The following is an 18,110-nucleotide window of genomic DNA, read 5'->3' as shown; positions in this document are numbered from 1 at the left end:
AAAGAATCCATTAGAGATGTCTAATGTTGTTTTGTATTATTTGCGCACGATGTTATTCATTAGTGCTGCACTGTGTGAGTTTTGTACTGCAAATGTCTTGCAACATGAGTTAAGGTGTCTGTAGTCCAAAACTAGACGATATGAATCGTCTGGCTTGGAGACAGGAAACAAAGGATTGTTCATTTGTGAGGTGCATGTTTCAATCACCCCCTGGTATTCAAGTTGATCTAAGACCTCCCTGACTTGTTTTTTAGCCTCTTGCTTAATTGGGTACTGCCTTTATGCAGTTGGTTGACATTTTAATTGGATTTTGTGAGGAGGAGAGTCCTCATCCCATCCTACATGATTTTTATATAATGCAGGAGCTTGGGCTACTGCCCACTTTCTTGCAAGTGTATATTTTTTATGAATTGGAATGTGATTTGAGAAGGCAGGCATAATCATTTCTTCGCCATGAGGGCACTCCCTGACAAACTCTGGTGGCCAGTCCTTTTCAGCTAAAAGGATGTCATAGCCTTTGGAAAGGTTATCCCAAAATAGACCCCTTACTTTCCTAGTCTTATCTCCCTCTATACGTAATGTTATCTTGTATATTTTATGAGGTTTGCTAACTCTGCAGTTTCCACTTGAATGTATTCATTCGTGTCCACTGTCTCCAGATGATTCAACAGGATCTTGCGAGCTATGGTCACTTCTGCTGTGCTGTCTAGCACTGTCTGGGCCCACTCTCCGTTTTTCAGCTGTGTCCTCAGTATCCTCGGCATGTTTGACTATTTTAATGCTGGCTACCTTCTTTCTTGGAAATTGTAATTTTTTACTTTGATGAGCAGGTTCTTTGTCTTTGGACTTGACGTGCTCTTCCCTTTGTTCTGACCGTCCTCTTCTTTCCGATTTCTGCGAGGAAGTCTGAAAAGATTGAGAGGGACGTGTATCAATATCTTGATATCTATCAGGTTTCTTTAAAGTATCCCTTTTTCTTAGGTTGTATCTTTTCTCAGAGGGCTCCCTCTGGGAATACTTGTGTCCTTGGTCTGGAGATCTTTCTCTCCGCCGAGGAGACCTACCTCTGGACTGGAATCTTTTTTCTTTGAGAGTGGATTGTTTATTTCCATCCCAGCTCTTTTTTGGAGTGTTTATATTATTTTTAATAAATATTTTTTCCGGATTTTCAGTTAGTTGGGGTTTTATTGGTTTCCCACCCAAACTATCTCTTCCTAGTTCTTCATAGGATTTTTCTCTGATTCTGGCAAGTTCAAAAGGTTGGTCTGCTATATCTGTTTCTTTCAATTTCCGGCGGATCGCCACAGATGCTGCTTCTCCTTTTATGTTGGCTAATAATATAGCCGAGACCAGCTTGAAGTCTTTCAGTAATTTCATACCCAGAGTTAAAGCAGGTTCTGGACCGTATTCGTTTTGAATCTGTCTTAGCACATCTGGTATTACCGCCATGGACGGAACACCATGTGTTTTTGTGTAAATGGAAGCAAAAACTGTGCCCCAAGTGTCACAGTCCTCTACATGTGGTGCGATCCCCATTGGAAGACAGATAGTCAGAATTCTGAGTTTCTCAGTAGGGGTAGTATCCGGAAATACTGCCTCTATTTGAGTGATTTTTTGTGCTAACCAGAATGGAATTTGTTCCCGTTTTGCAGGTGCTTTACCCAGACATGATTGTATGTTCTGTGGTGTAATTTTGTTTGTGTTCCCCTGATGAGGGGTCAGCTGTGGAATGTTAATAGCTGGTTGGACTGTTGAAGTCCGCATTACATATTGGACTAATTGTCTATGTATTTTAATCAGTTGTTTTAGCTGTACTAAAAGTTCTGGTACTGACAGTTTGTCGATGTCAGGATGGTGTGTAGCTGGCTAGAACCGGCCACGTTGCTCCTGGTCTACCTAGTGGACCGAGCCTGGTGATGTGATCATTATGTTTTAGGGCGCCTTTAAACCAGAGCAGGTGCTCTTGGTATTTTAATGAGATTTCCACCTCCTCGAAAGGAGTGTATTCATCCGGTGGTTCCTCCATTTTGTAATAGTGGAACTCTTTTGTTACAGCGTTTGCTGCTGGAAAGTTTATCCATGAATAGAATACCTCTGCCGATATTCATGTGCCTCAATTACAAATATGACTGTACCACCTCTCGATGTTAGTCCATTTTCTATAAGTTTAAGAGTTATAGTTTTGACCGGAATGAGTATTGCATTCGGGTCGGTCTGCAGGAGACTAGTGTCATCCTCTAGGAGTTGAGCTGCCATTCTAGCTGCCTCCCTTTCGTCTTCACTTTCTGTCATTTTTACTTAACAGAAAAGTTTTTGTTGCAGATCAGGTTTCAAGGAAACAAAGATTAGGTGCACAATATTTTTGGAACACTGTATCCTTCAACGTTGACTAAACCAAAAACTATACGTAGAAATCTCTTCCTACTAAGTTCCGGCGGATTTTACCCTTTTACCCACTCCAGACGTCTTTTGGAGTATTTACGGGAAAAAGGGTCTGTGTGAAAAAGCACGACTGAGTTACTCTAACGTCTTGCGTTAGATTTATCGCCTTACCAAACGTTGGGCGCCATGTAGTGTAGTTCCTATATTCCCAATAGGCTCTGCGCATTGGAATAATTTATTCAGCCGTGTAGACGTAGGACTGAGGTTATCTAGGTCTCTACTGACTATATTAGACTTAAGGTTTGCCAGCTAGCTCAGAGGTCACTAGAAAGTTTCTCGAATAAACGAGGAGTTTAACCTCCCTGGATAGACAAGAAGGGATTAGCTTCTGACAACCATACAACATGACAACTTTGCTCTCCCTGAATAAGAGTGTATCTCTAGAGTCGTGTGAAAACAATAGACAGCTATTTCACTCAGTCAAATGTGCGTACTTAGTTTCACCAGAAAGCAGAGAAAAGAGAGACGGGCGTTTTCAACAAAAGGTGTTATTTATTGAGCAGTCTTCTTCCTCATACAAGAGAAATGAATTGAAACGATTGTAATGCTCATGGTAAAGTAAAGTGCGTACAGTAAAAGGAGGATTATAAAATAATACTGTAAAAGCATTGATATGGTTTCTTAGCCATATGATACTTTAAAATAGATAAAATATATACATACATATATAGATTGACTAATCGTACTCAACTGGTGCTTCTAAATACGCCTACCCCGGTGTACCAGACCTAAGCCTAATACGTGGGAAGGAGTAAGTAAGTAGCAGTTTAAGTTAAGTTTGTTTTTGCCAAGAATCTGACTCAAGAATTCTCTGTAAGGGTTTAGTCAGTTCCGTACCTGGGTATTAGAAAGCAGGAGGTCTTGTATCTCTTTCTCAGGACTCGATATCCCAGTAACCCGCGAAGGTATCTGGAAACACCGGAGCTGGATTTCTCGGCAGGAGAAAAAACAGCGTCTCTCTCAGTGCGTCAAGGAGGAGGGGCAGCTTCCGTGGGCTCTCGCATCAGCTGGGCTCTCGGGCAAGTAGATAGCTGCTCTGCTCCAGAATCACCACCGTGTGTTTGCTTAAGGCAACGTTGGTATATTTATACCTGAAAGGTGCCTGGGTTTGACGTAAGGTTGGACATAGGACGTCAATAAAGATGTCACTAAGAACTGGCCGTTCTTACAGTGCTTTACAGGAGTTCTAGGACGAAATCAAAACAAAAGCAAGGGGGATTTCCCAGGTTGCTGGAGGCTTGGTTTTGTTTAGAGAACTCGGTGTGCTTACTAGGGGGCCGGAGAAGTAGCCTTGCTTAATGTGACAGCATGTGCTATGACTGAATTATGGATATGGTTATTATGCCGTTGTATGGATATTATTGAATATAGCCGGACAAGGGCATAAAATAGGAATATCGATTCGGGTTCCTAGATAAAACACTACACTTAAAGCTTCAGTTTAAGACAATGTTTTATTATTCATTAAGGACCACAAAGATTTTGGCCTAGTTAATCTCGAACAAATTTGCAATTATTCCAATGTTTCTAGCGTTACTCTCAATATTAAAACTGCTTTATTTCTCATAATGCCCATTGTATACCTCATATGCTTAACAGTACTGGCATACTCTAGTTTAAAAAAATGAATATTTGGGGATTCTATTCTTCAATTCTATTAGGAAACACACAAACTCAATAGAGAGTCTACATTTTTCAAAATGAATGCAAAAGTTGATAAATGGTCCTCTGCATGTAAATTTGTGTAGGGAAACTGAAACAATTACAATTGTTATTACGCCACAATTATTACATCTTCTGCTCTATGTTATTCATTTTCCTAATAAACTATAGAAAAAAATGGATGAAATGTATCCAAATGAATTTGGAAAAAATAAACTCCAGGGATTAGTTACAATAAAATTAAAGCTAATCATGGCATGGGATTACAAGTTTTTTTATATACAAAAACAATAAATGATTCATAATTCAACCAGGTCTTTTATGGTTTCATGATACTGAAGAATCCCTATGGTACAATTCTTGTTTTAAATTTCAGAAAAATAATACATTTTAAAAATCATAGATTGATGTGTGAGTTTTCATTTCAAACTATCTAGAAGTTGATATGTTTTTATTTTTATATAATTACAAAATAGGTTTGGTTTGCACTCTTTTGAAAACCAGAAATATGAAATGTTTTGAAATGCTACTCCTGAAACATATTTTAATCTGTTGCCAGTTACCGCAAATTCTGAATTATCACTTTGTATAAACATATTTAATACTTCTGGTCATGTTGTTTTAAAGTATATAAGAAATCCCAATACAGATTTATCAAATTTGCAACAGGTCAACAAATTCTGGAATGGTGAATTCTCACTGTCTTTATCCTGGGACAATTTAAAAAGAATAAAAAGACCTCTTTTAATCTACTAATCGCTATCTGCATTACTATTGTTAAATTCAATAACATTTTGAAATACAAAAAAATATGAAATTGGAATAAAGGATACTGCCTTAAAGCAAAGAAAACTCTTAGTAATGCAAATTTAGCTCTATCAGTTTCTCTACAACTAAATGGTTTTGTAGGCTGCCTCACATCCATCTTAATGGCATACTATTATGTACATAATATCAAAATTAGTGCTTTGAAATACGTTCCATAAACCTAGTGTAGGGTGAAATCACTGGTAATGTTGAAAATGTGCCACACTGCTTTTGCTTTCACCATTTCTGACTGACAAGGTTTATTTTCCTGTGCAGTATACTCATGTGTCGTGTCCTCTCATAGGTGCTCTACATAAAATCATTCTTGGCCTAGTTCGAAAATATCGCAATATAAATCTTTCTGAAGTTGTGTACCCTAAAGATTGCCAAATCATTCCAGCATACCGGTCCTATATTTTGGGCTAAGGCGTATACATGAATTTAAATATTAAGGCTCAAGCAGACAGAGGTTGCTTTTAAATGTTTAGTTGAAATGGTCATTAAAGATCACTCAGGGGGACAATTTGTTTGAACGAAATGTTGAAAATCTTGCTCATTAGCAACATTAGTCACAAAATGTGTGGTACGATTATAGTGCATAACAGACTAACTTGCATACGGCTTAAATCGGATACATTTGGTAGAGGTGAGTGAATGTTTTCTTTTGCTCCTTTATCCAAGCACATTTTTGCAAGGCTACATGGGTTAGGGAAACCAGTGACAGATGTGTAGCCCTTGGATGACAGCAGCATAACCTCAACCTATTAGATAAAGCTAAACACAATGCAATGCAAAGTTCATAATCAACCTACCATACTTCACATCTGGAACTGTTATCGAGCTCTCTGCGATGTTAGTAGACAAAATTATCTGGATCAAACAGAATACAATTCAGTTAATGGGAATGGCTTGTAAAACCGTCATATTTTAAAATGTAGACAGTCATGGATAAGTATTGCCTGATTCACACAAGCACAACACTCATTTAGCTGATCAACTAATATGTAGTTAGGACCATCTGGAACAAAAAAACAATTCTAAGGTCTTTCATGGAGCACAGGGAAAGAAAGCAGGCTGGATAAAATGGGAGGGAAGACAGTAAATCACTGAAAGAGGACAACACTTTAATGATGTTAAGGTTACACATCTGCCCACTATTTTTCAGCAGTTCAGCTGACCCTAATACAGAAGAGTCAAGTCTCACCACTCCCCTCTATTGCTTGTCACAACCAACTCTGAGTCATCTTGGCAAAAAACTATTACATATCATAACAAAACATCGTAGATAAAATAAAACAAAGGATAGAACAATAACAATTAAGGTTTCAACATTATAGGCTTAACACATCTTTTGCTTAAACTGATAACATCGATTAACAAGATTTCATTGAAGGACAAGTTACTTACCTTTGGAAATGCCTTATCTGGTAGAGACTCAATCTAGCTACAGATTTCTTACCTTAAAATTATCCCCAGGCGTCTGACTGGATCCGGAAACAGTTTTGGGAGCAGTACCCTTGCACGCCAGTAGGTGGCGCAGATCGGCTTCGCATGGCATCGGCACCGGATGTGACGTGCGCAGTGCCTACATAGCTGTCACCCCAGTGCGCTGACCTCAGTTACTTTTCATGCTAGGAGCCACAAAGAACACGGCCCACTAGTGTAGAAAGCTAGGGCCCTGAAAAGAGAAAAAAACCCTGTCCCTAGAAATACGTTAATAGAGCGGAGAAGATTTGGAAAGGAATCTGCAGACAGAGTCTCCTCAAGATTAAGACACTGTCGAAGGTAAGTAACTTGTTCACCTGATTGAGACTTCTAGATGCAATGTGAGAGATATGTGAGAACACAGCCGCAAGGACCATTAGCTTCTATGGGGAAAGTCGTGGTTGGAATTTTAAAGTTTAAGGACACTTAGGAGAGGCCTTTAAGCATACTCCTTTAGACTAAAGGGGTTCTAGGGCCAATACCCATGGGAGCACCGGAGTACTCTAGTTATCTCACCCAGGGAAGCCGGGTGTCAAATGGTGTTGGGAATTGTCGTCGTTTTCAATGGCAACCTGCTGCAAAGTACTGCTGCTGTGAAGAAGGAGAGTGTCCGGTGTGATCCAAGCCTGGATCAAGGATGTGAAGAACCTGAAAGCAGAGGGGACAGTCTGGGTCACTTGCCAGTGACCAGGGGCACGATAGGCGAATGTCCACCGATGTTGGGTGATTCAGGTGCTAAGAGGTGAAGCTTGACTCTGCAAACATGAGGACTAGGAGGCGTTAACTATGACCAGGAGCTGGATTCAAGTTGTCCCACAAAGGATGTCTGCGGCATCAGAGCTTGGATTGAACACAACAAGCCTTGGCAACAGCAACCCACGCGGGAGAAAAGATGCTTCGGAGAGGACCAGCATGGTCCTGGGGACTCACCAAGCGATGGAGAGTCAGGGCATGTCTGGAGCAACCAGGGAAGCCCAAGGAAAGTTAAAGTTGCCTTCTCAGGGACCCACAGGTTGACAGAACAGGGATCGCGAAGGTACCTCGAGAGAAAACACAAAGGACCGGTTCACTGAACACTCGTTGAGTGTAGGCCAGCAATCTTCGCTGGAAATGCTGCTCGGGGTCTGAGCTACAAGTAACGCAAGGCACAGCCTCAAGGATCGCCAAGAAGTATATGCACTTGCAAATGTGCACGGTGTCCAGGGGTTCCGGTTCTACGGTCTCCACAAGGGCTACGGGTCTCAGCTTTGCTGGGAGCTCGGGTCAGCCTCTGGGAAGTCTGGGAACCCAGCTCCTGTGTTGCAAATTCTCCGGAATCCGAAGGGAGCTTCGGAGATGCAAACCGGTCAGATGCATCTTTGGTGCCTGCCTCGCAGGGGAGTAACTCCTTTACTCCAAGGGAGATTCTTCAGTCATCTAGCGTCGTGTAGATCGTCAAAGTTCCCGGATTCAGTATTAGAGTTTCATCCAGGTAAATCTAAACTCCTGTAATCAGGGGTACCTACTTTATACCCAAGGAAGGGGTGGGACAAACTCTGGGGACCCACCTATGAGAGGGTTTGGAAAGAGGGGTGGCTATACCTATTTCCTTTGTCCAGTTTCGTGCTATAGCAGGGGCTGGTAGACCCTGCAACCGGATTGAACTGGGCTATGCACAGGGACACCAAATGTGCCCCCAGTGCAGACTTCAAAGCACTCTTGGAGTGCACCCACCCAGCCACAAAACACTAAAGCCTGTCTGGGAGTTGGTGACACCTCCCTGTGAAAGGAAACCTATTGTCCAGGCCTCCCCTGCCGGAGATTGGTCCAGCAGCAGGAGGCCAGACTCGTGTAAGTGGCTGCAGGGTCCATTTTGTGGTGCCAGGGTTAAGGAAAGCTGGTACCGTGTAGCCCGGTGCCCCACACTAGTGGTTCTACCATGGAGGAATCATACCTCCCACACCAGTTACTGGTGTGGAGGTATGATTCCAAGGTGTTTGACTCCAAACACGACATAGTTCTGTGCAGCCGTTTTAAAGTTAGCATTTACCGGGAGGTTATAATGCACTTAGGAGTATATAGTCTAGGCTGCATCCCTTCTAACCCCGGAAGATAGATTCCGAAGGCTGCAGAGGGGCACTGCTCATGCATGGGCACCCTCTCACACAGAACCCAGCACCCTGCCTTCAGGATTGATAAGGCCTGCCATAGGGGTGACTGACAGGTTCATATGTGTAGTGATAAGGTAGATATAGGAAACCTATATCTGAGTAAGGGGTGCATACACCATCTTACAAAGGCTGCTGTAGCAGACCTGTTGTGTCATTTTGCATGGTCTCCCAGGGGTGGCATAATACATGCTGCAGTCTGGGAGGCCTCTGGGGTATCTCTGCCCTGGATATATAGGATACCATATATTAGGGACTCATAAGGGTGCCCCAGAATCCAATCTGTGGTGCACCTAAAGTACATGCAATCATTTTAGAGAGGAAGCAGCTAGGCTGGGCTCCTGTATAGCAGGGCCCTAGCCTGACTAAAGTAAAAAAACAGTGAAACATCAGCAAAAAGTGGGGTTAACTAAAAGAAGCAGATGCTACTCTCCTACAGAGTCTGTAAACAATTTCATACCAAAACAATCTGCAGGACCGAATGGGCAAAGTGCCCGTACCAACGGACCTGACTGTACAGGAAGTAGTATTTTGTGAATGTGTGCAATGAAGCCCACGTTGCTGCCTGGCAGATGTCCAGGACCGGGACTCCATGTGTTAACGCAGTGGCCATGCCTTGGCTCAGGTGGATTGAGCTTGCAAGCCCTGCGGGGGTTGCTTCTTAGCCAATGCATAGCAGATTTTTAAGCAGAGCACGATCCATCAGGAGATGGTCCACTTCTGCGCAGTCTTTTCCTTCTTCACTCGGATATACCCCACAAAGAGTTGGTAATCCATCCAGAACTCTCTTGGGTCCAGGGAGTGAGTTGCTCCTATTCTTTAGAGGGATTTGACGGAGCGTAAAAGTAGGCAGGGTGATGAACTGGCTTACATGAAAGGAAGTAATGACTTTCGGCGGAAAGGAAGCTTGCGTTCGTAGAACCAGCTTGTCAAGTATGGAGGCATGGATGACAAAGCATGAGGCTCACTGACTCTCCAGGCAGATATTAGTGTCACCACAAAGGCAGTCTTGATGGTAAGGAGTCTGAAAGGACAGTTCTGGAAGGGTTTAAAGTGAGTGCACATCAGGAATGTCAGGACAAGATTAAGGCATGAGGATGGGAGGAGTAAACATACTACAAACCATTAAAAAGCCTATGTACAATAGGGCAAATGAAGAGGAATGGGTGGTCAGGAAAGTGCAGAAAGGCTGAAATAGTATAAATATAACCCTTTTAAGATACCCAGAGCAGAGTCCTGCTGGGTAATGAAATAATAAAGAGACGAACCGGAGAAGGGGGAGCAGAAATGGGGGCAAACTGCTTTTCTGCACACCATGCCACAAACTTGTCCCAATGTCACAAGTATACTGTTTTGGTGGAGGGACACCTAGCTACCAGAATAACATCACAGACTTCAGGCATAAGGTCAAAAGCTGTCAATTGTCAGTGATCAAGCTCCACGTAAGAAGGGGAGCATTGACAAGGAAAGGTGGAGAACTCTCCCGTGCAATAGCAGATCCTCCGAAGGGGAAGCCTGATCAGAGGACCGATGGCCATGCTCAAAATCTTGAGATGCCAAAATCTCCGAGCCAGGTCTGGAGCCACAAGAACAACTTGGGCCTGGTCATTTGTGATCTTTTTGACAACTCTGGCAAGGAAGATATGGGCGGAATGGCTTACAGGACGCCTGAGCTCCACTTTAGATGAAAAGCATCTCCAAGTGAGAGCCGTCTTGGAAACTCCAGCGTGCAAAACTGCTGACACTGTGTGCTCTCGGTGGTGGCAAACAGATCTAACCAAGGCTCTCCCCACTACTGAAAGATACTGTGCAGCACCTCCAGATGGAGAAGCCATCTGTGATCAGCTAGGCATCTTCAGCTGAGTTTGTCCTCTATGGCATTCCGAGAGTCTGCTAGGTTTTGAACAATCAGGGATGCTGTTCTAATCGTGTCCAGAGAAACAGGGCCTCCTGACAAAGGGGCCATATACCACTCCGCCCTGTGTACTGCAGTACCACATGGCAGCAGTGTGCTCCATGAACACCTGCACTAGCTTTTCCTTGATGGTGGGAAGAAATGCTTTAAATGTCAGCTGAATTGCCCAGAGCTGCAGAATGCTAATTTGGGGACAGCATTCTGCAGGAGACCAGAAGCCTCTGATCTCCACCTCTCCCAGATGGCCGCCCCATCCCAGGAGCGACACGTCTGTCACCACTGTCAGATCTGGTTAGGGAAGGGAGAGAAGTCTGCTCCTGACCCAATCATGGTTCATAACCACCACTGCAGATCCTGTGCAGTTCCTTCCGAGATCTGGACCATGTCAGATATTTTTACTGAATCTGGGCCCACTGGAACTTCAGGTCTAATCACAGAGCTTGCATATGCCATTGGGCATGCGTCACCAGCAAAATTCAGGAGCCATCAGGCCCAGCAGCCTCGGACACCTCCTCACCGAAGTCATATACAAAAGAAATGAGTACTTAAAAATATGTAATTAAATACATATTATTGAATAATATTTGTGTGTGACGTGTTGACTTACAAATGATTGTAAGGGGGCAGACTAGAAGGGCTTGGAGGCTGCAGCTCCGGGGGGATGGGGGAAGTAGGTCTCCAGGGTAGGTTGTTGTATGAGGATGTTGGGATCTCCTGGAGCGGGCGGTGGAGGCAGGCAATCGTCCTGTTCACAGGATCCCCTGCACTGGGCTAGGACCAGGCCCCAAACAGGATGTTCTTAAGGGCTTCATTAAATGCAAGAAGTGGTTCTGAGGTGGACACGCCTGGCTGATGCACTTCAATTAAGACGTTAGTCTTGACTGCAGCTGAGGGCTGGCAAGGTCCAGGACCTCTTCCGCACTCATCAACACCATTGCAAACAAAGCTCCCTCCTCCATAGCCACAGTAGGGGGAAGAAAGTATACCAGTTTTTGCACAGATGTCCAGTCCGCTGACTTCTGTCAGATCCTCATAGCAGCCCATGGTTTGGATCAAAGGACTGATATTCTTCTGGGTCCAAAGAATCCTCCCAATTCCTCCCAGACTCCTAGCCCATAGGAATAGGGATCAGGCTCCATCCTAGAAGGCATGGCTCCAGCTGGCGTCAGGCGATGCCCATCCAGCTATGTCAGAGTCAAGGATCAGAATGGGGATGCACTGCCGGGATCCATGGCATCGGTTCAGGTGGTATGACCAGCACCGTTCTGGATCCATCCATGGAGCCTGACTGATGCCGGAACAGATTGCATGGGTCGAGCCGAGACACTCCTGAGCCTGCAGGGCCCAAAGGCACGATCATGGAAGCCGGCCGCTCAAATATGAGGTACATGGCCTCATAGAACTCGTAAAGTTGAGTGGGGTCACTCCAACTCCTGGAAACTCTGATAAGCATGGAGTCGACCATAGTGCTGTCTCTGCAGCAGAGTCAGTCCTTGAATGCTGATGCTCCCTTCTCAGCCGACAGAAGAGGTGAAGTCTAAGACCTCTTCGACTTCTTGGTCTTCTTCTTATGGCGGGACGTACCAGAGTAGGCCGACGACTGAGTGCGATACACATTTTGGGCTACGCAGCCGATCCCGGGACTTTCAACACGACCAGGAACGTGATTTTTGCAGTGATGCAAGTCAAGCCGTTAGGAGCTTGAGAGACCACTCCCTCAAGGCCTTTGGGTTCATGGTGTGGCACTCGAAGCAGGTTTTGTTGTCGAGGTAGTACTCGATGCACCAAAGGCAAACAAGATGCAGGACCATCATCGACATCAATGACAGGCGCCACAGGGCTTTGAAGCTGGCCTTCCCAGAGGAGATACTGCCACATCAAGACAAACTCTCGAAAACACTCAACAAAAACTTGAAAAAACTGTCAAAAATTGACTAAAGGGGCAGATTTCTCTGGATATGCACTGACTAGCGGTGGAAATAAAAGACCAGATGTCAGCACGATGGGGTTGCGCTTGGGATGAGTAAAAGGGAGGTGGAGGGGGAAGAGTCAGAGGGAAGGGTTTAAAGGAATTTAACTCAAACTATGATAAAAGACTGCTTATCGTTGGATAATGCACATAAGATCATATGACTGTAGTATGTAAAATCCACACAGACATCATTAGGTCTAGCAGAGCTGTTCACTAATCCAAGTACCTGCCTGAAATTTTCAAAAAAGATTAAAGTCCATATTTCTATCCAAGGCAGATTACAATAGAAAGGGAAACAAATCACTTGAAATCTTCAGTAATGCTATATCAAATGTCCCCGCCCCTTATGGAGAGAGAATATTCTTAACTAGAAAGGGTGAGGAACCTACAACATAGATTCATTTTGATGAGGTTTCAACAAAATCTAATTCACCTGATGTTGGGCTTTCCATCCAAGAGGCGCTCTTTTAGTGAATTAACAGCATGCACATTTAACGGTAGCTCTGAGCAGACCGATCATCTATTCTTTTTCTGTGACTTCTACAAAGATTAAGGTATATTTTGCCTCTTCTGCGACGATACAACTTTAGTCAATGTCGTCCTACTCTTTAATTCCTCAAAAAATTAAATGATCCATTTATATGTTCCATGTAGCTACATTCCTCTAGTCCTGTACGAAATTGTGTATAGTTGGGAGCCCATAGACCATCTAAGAGGTGCATCTATTCATATCAACCATCACTCAGCACTTTATAAAGTTAACACCTTGGAACTCTTAGAGGGAATTTGCATAAGTTTGATATACAATTTTCTTTTATAAGGTAATTAGTATTCCTTTTAATATATTTTAGTGGGAGGGTAGTATTGTTCATAATTGATTTTAGACATCTTGTGAATGATACATCCTTTGGGAACACAGTGGAATAAAGAATACCTGAATATGTATGCAATAAATATATCATGAAATAGCAATTGAGTAACTGGATAGCTTGGCGGACCTTGGGAGTGGTTTTTAGCACTCATACCACCTATTTGTAGTACCAATTTATTCTTTTTTCTACATTGTTAAGCTTGATGCGTTCGCCATATGGCTACCATAATGCCATTTTAACTCTGTACTCTGAACTGACATTTTATGAATTGTTGTTTAACCACTTGGATGCTAAGGTGTTTTATCGCTTTGAATGTAATTTCCATTGAAGTCAATGGAAACTCCATGACGAGCTGGGCTCGTCATGAGCGTCGAAGGGGTTAATCTTGTATTATACTTTTATGATCTACATTTTAATTGGATCGAAAAACTAATCCAACTGAACTGAAAGCGTTTGGTGAATATATTCCTGATGAAGAGCAGTCACGTTCCATGTATTGCTTTGTGGGTGGTACAAAGCAACTTGAAAACGGATCTTCTGGCAACTGGTAAGCAATGAAAGGCTTTCAAAACAGGGGAGTTGCAGTCTTATGGCTTTATATGTAAGAGGAGTCTGGCAGACAAGTTCTGAATCCATTGTAGTCCTTTCATATTCGTTAAAGGTGATCCGTTGTTGAGGCTATTGGCGTAATCGAGTTTGGACAGAACAAGAGAGATGGTAGCTTGGACCTTGTGTGGAAATTCCAGATGGGAGAAGATTTGCCACAGACTTTTTATAGTAACAAACCTTGAGTTTGTTCGTTTGTCTACTTGGGCATTCATTGATCGCTTGGAATCCATGGTCATTTCGAGGTTTCATACTTCCTTCGATAAGTTAGGCGGGGTTCCTAGATCATCAGGCCAGGGTCATAATTTCTTTTTCAGGATCATCATTTTTCCAATCGCTACACATGAGTATTTCCGTTTTAGAATTATTCAATTTGAGATGGCTCCACATTATCTAATGATCCTTGGCTCTAAGACAACTGAAAATTGGCAAGTTTCCAATGTTTTTGAGACATGCATGCTTCATACATGGCACATAATCTGTTGTCATCTGGCTCCATCTGGGGATCACTAACGTTTTTCAAGACCCATTTCGTACTAACCCACTACCGTCTTTCCTTTTTTGCCCTTTCCAATATTAATATATTTCACCATGGGACTATCATTTTAGCTTTTTTTTTGTTGCAACAAATAGCATTCATTCTAAGATGGCAGTGTTACGTTTTCGGACTATCTACCTTTTTCTTGTTTTTCATTGTCATACTTGGACATTAGTCAGACACAGACATCTGAGGTTCACCCTATACCGCTTTCAATATATCCTCTACCTCACCTCTCGGACTCCTCACAAACCCCATTCTACTACTCTTTCCAATGCGCTACCATATTTCTCACCCTGTAACTTTATCAATATATTCTCTACCTCTCATTCATCCCAAAGCCCATACCACTACTATGACTCCCAAAATAACCCTCTCAAGACTCTTCCCTCATCTACCCTTCCTTGCATCACTTCATACCTCTTTTACTATTCAGATCGCCCAAACAACCCTTCCCCCTGACTCTTCCTTCTCCATCTCTCCTTTACTCATCCCAAAGCCCCACCTACTGCTATGAACTCCCAGAAAAACACTGGACCATCCCTCCACTATTCCTTTTTAACCTTTTTAATCAAAATAACAGACTAACATGACAACCTCTCACAATAATTTTCATATTTCCCTATACTAACTCCCCTCCACCCCCTTTACTCACCCCAAACCCCCTCCTACAACTATATACTAAAAAAACAAAACTATTCTAGACCCCTCCCTTTTTCATCTCTCAGCTATTCCTTTTCAATCCCAACAACAGACTTACATGTCCACCACTCAAATGAATTGAAATATTTCCCTGTACTAATTCACCACAAATACTTTCTGGGTTCCGGAGTAGCATGTTACTCACCGAAAAGCGCTTCAAAACCTCATCAGGGGTAGAAAGCAGTATAAAAATGCAAAGCTTTTCCCCTCTTCTATCCCTCCACTATCCTTCTTAATCCAAATAACGGACTAACATATTCACCACTCAAATGACTTTCATATTTCACTATAATAATCCACCACTAATCCTTTATGGGTTCCGGAATAACTAGCTACTCACTGAAAAAGACCTTCGACGTCTAGCCAGGGATACTAAGCACTATATAATAAAAATAAAATACAATTTAAGAACAATTGTTCCTTTTTTATGGATAACCACAAGTAGAACAGTTACATTAGACTAGTATATTCTGGGTGCGGATACTAAAGATACACTACGACATGGAATAATTTCCAAGCCGGAAGGGCTTTTTTCTAGTTCTGTCCACCTTGCTGGTTAGTTAGTTTTTCATTTCCAAACACCATCTACTTTAGCTTTCGTGGGGACATACTGCCTCAAGACTTCATCTCATTGACAGGTCTAACAGGGACATCTCAGGTCAGTGAAATAAGCTTTTTGTTGACTATGGAAATTCATGTGCTTCACAAATACATCACATTTTTAGACATAATTAGCACAATGTGGAACTTGTCTTTTCATTACAGTCAAGGCTTATTCATGGCCCTCCTGATACGATTAATGTAATTGCCAGTGGCTGAGATTAATTCAAGTTTATTGACCATCTTTTCCTGTTTTTCTCTGTACAAGTATACAGCAGTCTGATTACTATGTGTCCTTTTATTTATGGGGGGGAAAGAGTGAAAATGCGAAAAGTGCATTTTACATCCCTAAACATAATCTGTAGGTAAGTGATTCAGACGTGCCAACTTTGAACAATTTATCACCATGCCAGATATGAGGTGCGGTCTTGGAGAGTGTTTCAGGTTGTCAAAGCCTGAGCAACTAAGGAGCAACACTGGAGGTGTTATGGACGTAAAAGGGGTACAGTTTTATGCTTGAGCAGCCAGCCCTACCATGTCCAAAACTACAAACAAAAGGTTTCTGAAGCAGCTTCTGCTGTCCTGGATTGGTGCAATGGATTTGAACTTTTCCCAGCTTCCACACAAGAGCTGGAAATCTGTGCAGGGTTTTCTAGATCAGACAGTGCTTATTGGCTTTTTAGGAGGTAAGGCATGCTAATGATATACTACACACAGTGGCACCATATACATTAGTAGTCCTGGTGACACGAACGGCCTCAATGCTCAATCTGTCCGAAACCCAGCATGTTCTTATTTCTCTAGATTTGTGACCATTGCTTTACTCAAGATAATACCAGGATTTTGTAACCATTTACCACAGCCTTGTACCATAACCTTTGAAAACGGGTTTGCCAATTCTCATATGCTACAGATACAATATATGCTTGTCTGCTTCAGATAGTGGATTACTTTTTTTTACAACTGTTTGATGGACATATTGTTATCAATTCATTAAAATACACATTGCAGACTTAGGCTCTACCTAAAGGAGTACTGTTCTCACACCGTGTGATAATGGCTGCTTAGTGTAAAATCCCACCTTATGGGGAGTGCTTCTATTGTAATGTTCTAATTGCATTATATTCTGCAGGCGGCTGGGATCACTTTGTGAAGGCAAAAGACATCTTGAAAGACGTTATCCATTAAAATCAATTCACAGTGCATGTTAACAAAATGCATATTTGAAGTACCTTCAAGAGAGTACCTTCAAGAGAAGTGTGTTAATGGAGCACAATACTGGCTAGGGAGCACATTTGTCTGCAAAAATACTATACTAAAATATTGAAAATTCTTACATATCTAGTATTACAGTATATTTACACTGATATCTACTCAATACTTCAAGTATTTGTTTATTTTGAGTTTGTTAGTTGTTTTTATATTGGACTTTGGGTCAACCACTGTTTCTTTTTAGAGAACTTTGGGTTAGCCATTGTTTATTTCAGGGCCTGTCACTTGTGTATATGTGTCATAATCACCTTTCTACTGAGCTCCAGAATTCCCAGCCCAGACATGAACACAACAGATTATGTTGTAAATAAATATTTGATTTTAAGGTCGGGGTTTTTACAGAAAAGCTGTCAAACTGACCTATTGCTTACAATATACAAAGAGCGGGCTTTGGGTCCGCCCCTTTCAACCACTGGCTTTCATTCTATCCCCAGTTTCATAGACAGTCTAATTTCCAGGTATGATCCCCTACGGAACCTTCGCTGGTCCCACCTTCAGCTACTGTCAACACCTACCTTTAAGTTAAAGCGACAAGGAGGAGCCACGTTTGCAACCCTGGCCCCTAAGTTATGGAATTCTATCCCTTTGGAAATTCGGTCCAGTACTGATCTTTTGAAATTCAGGAAATTGCTTAAAACCTGGCTATACAGGCAGGCTTCCAACTGATCTGCTTAATTTTCCGGCACTTTCTAGATCCAGTGCCAAAAAACCAACCGGTGAACGAGCGCTTTACAAAACACCATTAACATAACATAATACCCTCTTTCACCCCCTGAATTTAGACATTTTCATTCACTTCTTGGCTCATCCCTGTCGAGTACTCATCTCACACAAAGCTAGTGGTAGTTTGGATGTACCCTTCTACCTTCACTCCAGTGCCTCACCTGACCTGCTCCTGCCGGCTTTCTGGTGCGCCTTCACCTAGCGTGGTAACTGTATGCATTAGCATATTAAACCCAGCCCTAAAGGCTTGGCTAATTAATTCTTTGGCTATGTGCATAACAGTCTCCTGTGGGCGCATTTTAAGGTGCTCTTTGTTCAGGTTCACTGAATCTTGCTTAATTCACACCAGTATCGGTCATGATTTGCA

The 18,110-nt window shown here is 42.6% G+C and overlaps 1 protein-coding gene across 2 annotated transcripts in view; it reads right to left on the bottom strand.

Annotated features, from left to right (window-relative positions):
- TDRD9 (tudor domain containing 9) overlaps positions 1–18,110 on the bottom strand; it is a 2,642,469-nt gene that overhangs the window by 1,758,411 nt on the left and 865,948 nt on the right. For both annotated transcript variants that reach the window (XM_078660267.1, XM_078660268.1), the window contains one exon: positions 5,724–5,781. In XM_078660267.1, the coding sequence (XP_078516393.1) occupies positions 5,724–5,781 (58 nt within the window). The remainder of the gene's footprint in view (positions 1–5,723; positions 5,782–18,110) is intronic.

This window comes from Lissotriton helveticus, chromosome 9 (genome assembly GCF_964261635.1).
Source record: "Lissotriton helveticus chromosome 9, aLisHel1.1, whole genome shotgun sequence".
In the NCBI taxonomy this organism is placed as follows: domain Eukaryota; kingdom Metazoa; phylum Chordata; class Amphibia; order Caudata; family Salamandridae; genus Lissotriton; species Lissotriton helveticus.
The sequence above is the reverse complement of the archived record's forward strand: the minus strand, read 5'-3'. Positions and strand labels throughout refer to the sequence as shown.